This window comes from Portunus trituberculatus, chromosome 13 (genome assembly GCF_017591435.1).
Source record: "Portunus trituberculatus isolate SZX2019 chromosome 13, ASM1759143v1, whole genome shotgun sequence".
Taxonomy (NCBI): Eukaryota; Metazoa; Arthropoda; class Malacostraca; order Decapoda; family Portunidae; genus Portunus; species Portunus trituberculatus.
Window position 1 is genome coordinate 1,846,118 of NC_059267.1, and position 10,422 is coordinate 1,856,539.

The 10,422-nt window shown below is 44.3% G+C and overlaps 1 protein-coding gene across 7 annotated transcripts in view; it reads left to right on the forward strand.

Moving 5' to 3' along the window:
- LOC123503208 (dynein intermediate chain 2, ciliary-like) overlaps positions 1-10,283 on the forward strand; it is a 36,378-nt gene extending 26,095 nt beyond the window's left edge. For 3 of the 7 annotated variants that reach the window (XM_045252751.1, XM_045252753.1, XM_045252756.1), the window contains exons 4-14: positions 205-442; positions 2,520-2,671; positions 2,962-3,132; positions 3,690-3,843; positions 4,422-4,583; positions 4,850-4,971; positions 5,418-5,546; positions 5,900-6,080; positions 6,390-6,618; positions 9,527-9,760; positions 9,861-10,283. In XM_045252751.1, the coding sequence (XP_045108686.1) occupies positions 205-442; positions 2,520-2,671; positions 2,962-3,132; positions 3,690-3,843; positions 4,422-4,583; positions 4,850-4,971; positions 5,418-5,546; positions 5,900-6,080; positions 6,390-6,618; positions 9,527-9,760; positions 9,861-10,005 (1,917 nt within the window). In that variant the 3' untranslated portion in view covers positions 10,006-10,283. The remainder of the gene's footprint in view (positions 1-204; positions 443-2,519; positions 2,672-2,961; positions 3,133-3,689; positions 3,844-4,421; positions 4,584-4,849; positions 4,972-5,417; positions 5,547-5,899; positions 6,081-6,389; positions 6,619-9,526; positions 9,761-9,860) is intronic. The other 4 variants (XM_045252752.1, XM_045252757.1, XM_045252754.1 and 1 more) reach the window with 3 other exon arrangements.
- The last annotated feature ends 139 nt before the right edge of the window (positions 10,284-10,422 follow it).

The window sequence follows — 10,422 nt, forward strand, 5'->3', positions numbered from 1 at the left end:
GGGTAAGCATCTGTGTGTCTTTTAAAAGCAGTGGTGGTGTATGAAAGATAAAGGTGCTTCTAATTTCTGCACTATCAACAGCAAAATGGTCTTGAGAACCCGGCTAAGCATCTGTGTGTCCTTTAAAAACAGTGGTGGTGCCTGAGAGAGCAGTGTTTTTGACTAGTGTTAGTGCTGAGGGTGTCTGTCACGTGTCTTCTCCAGCAGGGCACGCGGGAGCCGGACGTGGTGATCCGCCTTACTACCTGCAACAAGAGCACGAAGGACGAGGTACAGTACAGCTTCACCACAGGCAAGTATGAGCCGGTGCAGGATGAAGACCCCCTGCTGGACCTTCTCACTCTCCCCTCCCGCGTCGTGCACAAGAGTGAGGCGCCCCTGAGTAAACTGCTCATGCCCACACTACCACCGCCGCCCCCGTCCCCGTCACCAGAGTCTCCAGGTAAGAGCCCCCACACACACACACCTCTGACCTGACTGTTCCTTCTTATTCTCTTCGTACGTGAATCTTTACCAAAGAGACACAAGATTAAGATTAAGACTCGAGATTTAACCCTTTCAGTACTGGGATGCATTTTTATCTTGAGTTCTGTGTGTGATTAGACAATTTTATTTACATTAGGAAGGGTCTATTGAGGTCAGAAGATTAATGGCCAGAGTCTTCACTATTCTAATCCCCCACGTAAGTTTTTGTATAAAATCCCCCAAAAAGTAAGCAGAATGAAAAGGAAAACTCGTCATAGTACTGAAGGGATTAAGATACATAATTCTGTTAATTTACTCTTTATTACGCTCAATCCTTCTTTATAGCATGTGAATATCAGCTAAGGATACAAAAATTCATAATACGTAACTTCATTGTTGTGTTACCTGACCAAGGACATAAAAAAATCAAGACACATGATTCAATAAATTCACCACGGCCATTAATTACTCGAGCATTGCCTTGAGAACCAGACCTCGTATTCTCAAACTTCAATGTTTCACCTCCACTATTTCAAAAGACTTTATTTAAGTTTACACGATTTTTTTTAAGGTGTTTTTACGGTTTTAGAGGCAGTGACAAGATCTCTACACTATTAACTGTAGAAACACTCTTGAGAACCCCGCTAATCATCTCTATGGCCTTGGAAAATAGTCATAGTAAGAGAATTAAACAGACCAAAGCGTTTCTTAATATGGGCCCAGGGGTCTTCATATTAATCCTTCCTGGTATGGCGATGAGGACGAGGACGTGAAGTAGGAGGAAGTGTGGAGTGAAAGCAAACACGGGGCGGAATGGGGGAGAGGCATGATTACAGAGGTGACTTGGGGAGGAATGAGTTTGGGAGGATATATGTTCGTAATGACTGACAGAAATGCAGGTTAAATTTTGAAACACCCGCACCACACCTCCGCTAGTTCCAAAAGCCTCTGGTTCAAGCTACACTGGTCTAAGAGAGATTCTAGGTTATTAAAAGGAGAAACAGTCACGAGAACCTGGCTAAGAATTTCTGTGGCCTTTAGAAATAGTAGTGGTGAGAGAGCAAAGTCTTTATGAAGAGTCCTAGCGAAAGAGCACTGTTTCTGAAGAGTTGTGGTGAGAGAGCAGAGTGTTTTTCAAGAGTCAAGGTGAGAGAGAGCACTGTTTTTGAAGTGGTGGTGGTAAGAAAGCAGTATTTTTGAAGAATCGTGATAAGAGAGCACTGTTTCTGGAGAGTCGTGACGGGAGAGCAAAGCGTTTCTGAACACAAGCGACTATGACATGACAACTAACCATAAAACACCAAGAAGAGAGAGGAATACTTGCAACAGACATCAAAGGAAGACAAATGGGGCAGTTCTGACACAAGAGAGCGAGTGCAATATGGTAACGAGAGAGAGAGAGAGAGAGAGAGAGAGAGAGAGAGAGAGAGAGAGAGAGAGAGAGAGAGAGAGAGAGAGAGAGAGAGAGAGAGAGAGAGAGAGAGAGAGAGAGATTCTTGTAAGAGACGCTAAAGCAAGACAAATGAGGCCAAATCGTGAGAGAAAAACGTGATTATTTGAGGAATGCACGCAGGTCTTGTTGGTTTGCGTGCATGGCGACACACGTGGCGAGGTATCGGGTCCTCGCCACGGTAAGGGATTAGTGGTTGTAATTGCCACGTGATTGTCCGCCCCCTCACGCTTCCCTCCTCCAGCATGGCTCACGTTTTCTGTTGCATTTGCAGTGGAGACCGAAGGGTGCACTCGTGTATAGTTGAAAAATAAAAAATCTAATGATGATGAGAAAGTAAATAGAATAATAGAATAATTCGTAGTAGTCGTAATGATAGTGTACTTTTCGCTAAATCTACTAACCTTTTAGGGAACTGACAATCAAGTGGGCCGCCTTTATTATATATTTTTTTCGTTGCCCTTGACCAGTCTAAAAAAAAAAAAAATTATCTATCTACCTCTCATGACTATAGTGTTTGAAGTAATAACTTTTTTCAAGGCATTATTGGGACCAGCAATATTTATATCTACTTCCTGCTTCCCCTTCTTTATTACACTTCCAGGGGACTCAGAAGCGGAGGAGGGCGGGGGTGAGTCGTGGCGGCCGGGGGAGACAGGACAGCGCCCACTGTTGCCAAGACCAAGGGCTGACACACAACCTAACCCGTTCAACTTCAGCGAGCGAGTCTCCCAAACCACCAGACTCACCAAAAGAGTTAGTGTTCCCTCAGCCACTTATCATGATTAGTTTTTCTCTTTTTCCTTCGTTTTTTCGTATTCATATTTAGCAAAGGGAGCGCCCCCCCCACTTTCAAAGGCTCTAGTTGAAACCACATGTATTTTTATGGTGTTTTAATGGTTTTCGTGGCAGATTAACAAGGTTTCTACATTGCTAACATGAGAAACACTCTTGGGAACACGTCAAATTAACTCTATAGCCTTTAGAAATGTAGTGAGATAGCTTAGCGGTTAAGTAGCCAGTCACCAGCCATCTTCTCCACTCAGAGCCTGGGTATACAGACCTCGCCGCCTCCCTCCACCACCTTCTCCCGCTGCGTCGGCCTCTATAAGATCTACCAGGCTTACAGGGTCGACTACCAGAAGATACTAGAGCAGGAGATGGAGATGGAGAAGAAGGAGAAGGAGAAGGAAAGAGGGACGACGAAACCAAAAGCGGTGAGTTATGAGTAAAGTATTGACTGCCGCGGGATGACCTAAAGATGAATTTTGACTGTGGCGCCGCAACATCGTGGTCATAAGGCGCCTTCTTGTAACTTTGTATGGTGTTATGTTAAGCAGCGTGTACTGATATGAAATGAGGTTAAGAATTATGAACCTTGCATGTCTTGAAATGAAAGGCTAGATAAAAAAAGAAAAATCCACAAGAAAGTGAGTATTTACTATTAATATTACTATTATTATTGTTGTTGTTGTTGTTGTTGTTGTTGTTCGTCTTCGCCTTTTTCTTCGTCTTCTTTTCCTTCTTCTTCGTCTTCTTCTTCTTCTTCTTCCTTCTTCGTCTTCGTCTTCTTCTTCTTCTTCTTCTTCTTCTTCTTCTTCTTCTTCTTCTTCTTCTTCTTGTGACTGCCGTAAAGAAACTAACCTCAAGAAACAAGTGGGCGGTGGAAGCAATAGTCAGATGGTTACAGTGTATAGGTGATAAACAAATGCTAAGCGGGAGTAATAACACAAAGCTTTAAGAGACCCTTCCTTCTTCTGCCTTGCTCCCTCAGGTCCTGGATCCCATCGTGGTGGTGCGGCCCCCGTCCCCGCCGCCGCCACCTGGGAAGCTCGGCGGACCAGATCTGCGCCTTCCTGGTCTCCTGTGGGCGGCGCGGGTGGTGGAGAGGATGGTGAGCCAGAACACCTACGATGACATCTCTCAGGGTGCGTGGACCTCATTACTCTCAATGCTTACTTCATTTGCTGACTTCATTGCCTACTTGGAAGTGAAAAAAACTGGTTAGAAATTGCAAAATATACTCGTGTTTATGCCGTTATTCTTTTTTCATATATAAAAAGAGAAAAATAAGACATCAAAACACATACTTATTACTTAGTGCTGTTGATTAATGCAAACTAAACTAAAATCAGTAAGGATTTTTTTGTGTGTGTGTGTGTGTAAGAAGGGAAAGTTGGTAAGGGCAACATAAAACTAAAAAAAAAGAAAAAAAGCCCACTAAGTTGCCAGTTCCCTTACAGGTCCTAGAGAATTAGGGAAAATAAAGGGATAGATGTCTTGAATCCTCTCTCTGTAATGAAGTCAAGTCATAGGAAGTTATAGGAAGCCAAGACAGTCACATTATGTACCGGTATAAGGTTTGAAGACATTTATTCCTATTGTTTGGCTAATTCTATCAGCTTTATAAGGAGACTGGCAACTGAGTGAGCCTTTTTTCTTTATATTTTCGTGGACCTTGGCCAGTCCTCCTCTCTTACATAAGAAAAACACTGACATTACTCAGATTTCAAGTACTGGGAGGACGGCAGTGATGAGTTCCGGCATCTTGAGGGCTCCCTGCTGCCCCTATGGAAGTTTCACCACGACCGCTCCCGCACATTCATCGTGTCAGACGTGTGCTGGAGCCCCGTGTACCCTGACCTCCTCGCTGCCGCCTACACCACAGGTGAGCGCGGGGAGTGTGAGGAGTCAAGGCTGGGAGAGTGTGAGAGTAAGAGTGCGTGTGAGTGTGTAAAATGATTGTGTGAGTGTGTCGGGGTGAGAAGGAAAGGATCAGTAGATTGTGTATGAGAAACACTGATATCTCTCTCTCTCTCTCTCTCTCTCTCTCTCTCTCTCTCTCTCTCTCTCTCTCTCTCTCTCTCTCTCTCCAAGACTTAATGACCATCCATATTAGTTATCACTGAAGACATACATGGCATCCTTCCTCAGGGGACATTGGCGGGCCTGAGGGAGCGGGAATGTTGTGCCTGTACACGCTGAAGAACCCTGCTACACCTGAGAGAGTCTTCCATACCCCCTGTGGTGTCCTGTGTCTCGACTTCCACCCCAAGGTAAGACTGAGCTAAAAAAGAATAGCACTAGTAGCAGTAGTAGTAGTAGTAGTAGTAGTAGTAGTAGTAGTAGTAATATTAGTCTATCTCTTTATTTATATACTATAAGCCAGGGATTCTCAGCTTTTTTTTCTCTCTCTCGTTAAGAACCCCCTGAGTTATAAGACCATCTACCTCAACCCTCACTAATCTGACATCGAACAGATTGTTAATTTAGTGACTGACACTAACTCAATATGCAATGGTACTGTAAAGGATAGTATTAGATCAGCCATTGAAGGACCCCTGGAAACCTTCTTGTGAATCCCTGGGGATTCGCGAATCCCAGTCTGAGTACACACACACACACACACACACACACACACACACACACACACACACACACACGTAGCATTGTTGGCCTCCAGTTTTTCTATGTGTTGAAAGATAAACCTTGTGGTGTGCAGCACGGCAATGTGGTGGCGGCCGGGTGGAGTGACGGCACAGTGGTGATGTATGACGTGAGGTCTTCCACCAGGCCGATCATCATCGCCTCCACCTGCCTTAACGACAAGCACCTGTTGCCAGTCACTCAGGTGAGCTTAGGGAGACAGACACAGATGAAATAAGAAGGAATTTGTCTTATGGTACAATTTGCTGTGTGCTGTGGCTTCCAAAAGTAACCTTAGTGTGGTGCGAACTGTAGCGAATGAACAATCTGAAACCTGTTACCTGATCACATTTCGTCGGTAAGGTTGGTATGCGTGGCTTGACGTGATGCTGATATACCGATCCAGGTCACGGTGTAACATGGCAAGCATCCCTCGCGTGCAAGCCAAGTTTCGTAATAACTGAGCACGAACAACCTAATTACTGAATCCATTGCATTTATTTCCACGTACATCGATCAGTTCATTGCTTCACCCTCCCTGTGTCTTGTGTCTTCGAGGTGCGGTGGATGGAGACAGAGATTGGGGAGGACCTGTGCTTCTTCTCGGTGTCACTGGACGGACGCCTCACCCAGTGGACAGTGCACGCCGGCAACCTTCAGTTCATGCACATCTTGGACTTCAATGTGGTGGAGCACCTCAGTGGCAGCGTCCCCGTGCGTGACAAAGTGCCACTCGAAGGTACAGTGTCCTTTCCTTATCCAGAATAATCCTGCAGTGGTACATCCTTTATTATCCTCTACTGCTGTTTTCACGTTAACTGCTCTTCTAAACTTACTGCTAACTGCATGCTTCCTCTCTCATGACTTCACTGTACAAGACTTTCTGCTTTCCCACACCCATATTCTGTCCACTTCATAAATGCAAGAGTTAACCAGCATTTTCATTCATTTACCTCTTTTCTTGTAAATATTCTGGTTTCTGTATTTCTTTCTTCATTCCTTCCTCTCCAGGATTGATTTGAGGCTGTCACTGTATGTTGTGTTGCAGGAGTGGCGACCTCCATGGCATTCCGGCCTGACGATATCACGGTGGTGGTGGTTGGCGTGGACACTGGTGTGGTGTTTCAGTGCTCCACCACTTGCCCCACCCACTCCCTATTTGTGTACCCCGCCCACTCCTCCCCCGTCAGGAAAGTGGCTTGGAACGCCCATCACACCAGAATATTCCTCTCCTGCTCTGTGGACTGGACCATCAAGATCTGGCTGCAGCACACCTTGTGAGTACTGACACACAAGTGGCACTGCTATAACTGTCACTATTACTGATGTTGTGTCAGGGAAGGTGAAGAGACGCTACTGGTAATCTCTAATTGTTGTTGTTTTACTTCGCATTATATAACTAACGTGGTGTTTGTCCCATCCCCGTCTCTCTCTCTCTCTCTCTCTCTCTCTCTCTCTCACACACACACACACACGGGGTGCAGTGTTAACATCACATCACAACCTGCACACCAAGATATCATCCGCTTCCTGTTGACCGCTACCTCTTATCGAGATATCTTCGGCTTCTCTCTCCCGACCCGCCACCTGGCCGCGTACTACCGCTAAGCTCCGCACACACACACACACACACACACAGGGCATTGAAGGGAGCAGTGCAGTTTAATACTACGAGTACCACATAACACCACCTCACCAAGTTCATCGTCCGTCTTCTTGCCCCCGACTTGTCACCGGGCTGCTTATTACTACCGTGTACCGCTAATGGCGCTAAGCTCCACCCACCCACCCACACACACACACACACACACACAGGGCAGTCAGTTAAGTTTGTGAGTGTAACGTTAACATTATACCATACCATATAACATCACACAACACCACCCCTGCTACCACCACACCACACCAGGATATCTTGGCACCGCCTCGTTCCCAACCCCCACTCGCCGACCACCGCCTAGCTCCGCCCATCCTGCGCTTGCTACAGACACTTCTAATGACAGATTTAGGACAATATATCGGCTTTCGTGTGTATTTCTAGATGTTTTCGAAACTCTGGGTGCAGGAGGAAGTGGATGAGGAGGAGGTGGAGGGGAGAGAAGGGTTGTGAGAGACATGGAAGGGAGGTGGAGGCAAGCAGTAGACGTGCCAAAAAAAACATCTCGGCCCCAAAGCATCACCTGATTTCTTTCATTAATGGACTTGACATTGTTTTGTTATCTGATAAATTATTAGCAAGGTATAACATATCTTAGGACATAATAAGATCGAGTCTAGCTATGATTTTTGTTTATCGAAAAATATAACAGTAAAGTCACTTTATAAATTATACTTTTTTTCAATCAGCAGGTCTGGGATAATTTTGGTGCTTGATATGAGACTTGTAAAATATAAAAAACGTGTTGCAAGTAATAATATTCAATAAAATCATGTTAATCTATTCGTATTATTAAATTTAACGTAATTATGGGGCCGAATATAAAAATATTATTTTCTTTATGGGGCAAGGCATCCGCGTTTTCTTTATTTCAATGGAAAGTCATTTTTTTTTGTTTTCAGAAAATCTAATATAATCTAGTCTGGCAGTGTTTGCCATCTCGATATTATAATGTATTTGTGGTGCCGTTGGTAAAAATGGCGGCCACTTAAATGGATCGCATACTGTTATTACTAGACCCGATCGAGTTATTATATTTTGTTTGTTGTTTGAAATTTTTACCACGTCAGAAAATGTAGTACATTCCAGTCTGCGTTCTTTTTCTTCTCTTGATTTTCAAAATGGTTTACGATACGTAAATATCGTAAATATGGGCCCCAGAGGAACACACTCCCATCCTCTCTCCCGCTCTGCAAGTGAGTATTTAGCTGAAGCCTATTGTGTTTTCAGACTCAGAGAGTGAAGGAAAGCCTGAATTAACCCCGTAAACAGATAAATGACCCCAAAATTGGTAAATAAGGTGATGGTTATGTGTGTGTTCACAGCCCCCACCAAGATCCTTGGAATCAGACGTTGGCGGGCCTTTCTCCCTCCCACTGTCTTTCTCATCCATATTTACTTCATATTCTAACATTTGTGCTTATTTCCATGGATTTTCTTTAATTAAATTAATGAATTATATTAAGATGAAAGAATGAAAGTATGTATAGGATTAAATAGCTTTGTTCGCATATAGGGACTGCTACGTGAAGGCCTAGCAGACTCTTGCATCTTTCATTTCCTTATGTTCTTTTATGGAGTTCAGAGGTGGTAGTAGTAATATTAGCAGTAATAGTTGTTGTACCAGTATTGTTATCATTATTAAGTTTGTGTGTAATTCACCACAGTAGTCCGCTGGTTACCCAACTGGCCTTTCCCCTACAGAGAGAGCTCAGAGTTTATACTGAGCGATCTTCGGGTAGAACTGAAACGTGTGTGTATTTACCTAATTGTATTTACCTAATTGTAACATACGGGAAAAGAGCTATGCTGTGTTGTCCCGTCTCCATATCTATTAATGTCCAGCTTTTTCTTAAAATCATGAATATTCCTTGCGTTGACCACTTCCACGTCTAAACTATTCCATGCTTCCACCTTCTATGAGGAAGCTATATTTTTCACATCTCTCCTATAAGTGGCCATTTTTAGTTTTTTCCCATGCCCTCTCGACATTCTTTCATTCCACATACACATGTGTGTGTGTGTGTGTGTGTGTGTGTTTGTTTGTTTGTTTGTTGTTATGTTACTACCCCTTCTGTTGCCTCACAGCATGTGGCCTCAAAATGTCTTGGAAATTTGAGAGTTCTTCAATTTTTTTCCCCAGGTGTTTGGCTGGCTATGCTCGCCCCTTCCCTCATGTCCCTGTGGACACTATTTCAAAGGAATTGACACCCATGCCTAACACAAGTCTTATCCCTGACAGACCTTGCCCTGTCTTTGGAAATGCTTTGCTCTCTCCATTATTTTCTAAGGTCAAAGAGATGATTGGTTTGGGTCTCAAGACTGTTTATATTGTTAGAAGTGTAGAAAACTTTTTAATCTATCACTCAAGAGGTTTTGCAAGTAGTAGAGGTAGAGAAATGTTGAGAGTACAAATATTCAGTGTCTTGTATTGTATTTGCCTTCACCTGTGATATGATATATGAGTTTCATGGGATTCCTGTCTATCTGTTGTATCTCATTGTTCTCATGGCCTTGTCTTTGTAAAGGGCACCGTTGGTAGTGCTGGACGTGGGGGGAGCTGTGGCGGGTGTTACCTGGTCACCTTTCAGCAGCAGCGTGTTCGTGGCAGTGACTGATGAGGGGCGGGTGTACGTGTATGACCTGTTCTTGCGGCGCTGTCGTCCACTATGTGTGCAGAGCCTGCTGCAGCGACGGCGCGTGGCAGCCACCTCTGTTGCCTTCAACCCCTTCCACCCCATTGTTGTGGTGGGCGGCGAGAGGCAAGACTCAATATTTTTTGGAGAATACCACTAAATTGTGAGAAAATTTGTATTAAACGAACACTTTTGCCCATCTTCTGACATAAATTTTTCTAAACAGGGGCCACCTTGTTGCCCTGAAGCTGTCACCCAACCTGAGGAAGCCACACAAGGATGCCAAGGGTGCTGACGCCCAGCGTCTGCGTGAACTGGAGCTGTACAAGATGGAGCGACTTATTGCCACCAGCAACAACACCTCAGGCTGAGCAACCATATCTAGGCCACTGGTCATGGCAAACACTACTGCTGTGATCTATCCACAGCACAGGAAGCCACAGGCACACCTTTGTTGGTGCTGTTGTGAGGCATCATATGTCCTGTGAAGAATGAGTAGGGCTTGAAAGGCCCTGCATTGCTGCTGCCTTTCTGTGAACATTCATGTTGTGCAAGCTAACAATAACACAACATGAGAAGGCATGTTGGTCACTGACGTGATGAAATAAAGCCTTGTTCAAAATAGCACCAGAATAAAAGATAACACAAGTGGCTTGGCTTTCAGACTTCAGTGAAGAAAGACTGTCTATGATGCTGTGGTGTCCAGGAATCCTTCACTGGATCCACTCTAGAGACAGGTCCTTCTTGACTGTATATAAACCTCTGAATTAGATTGTTTCATGAAATTG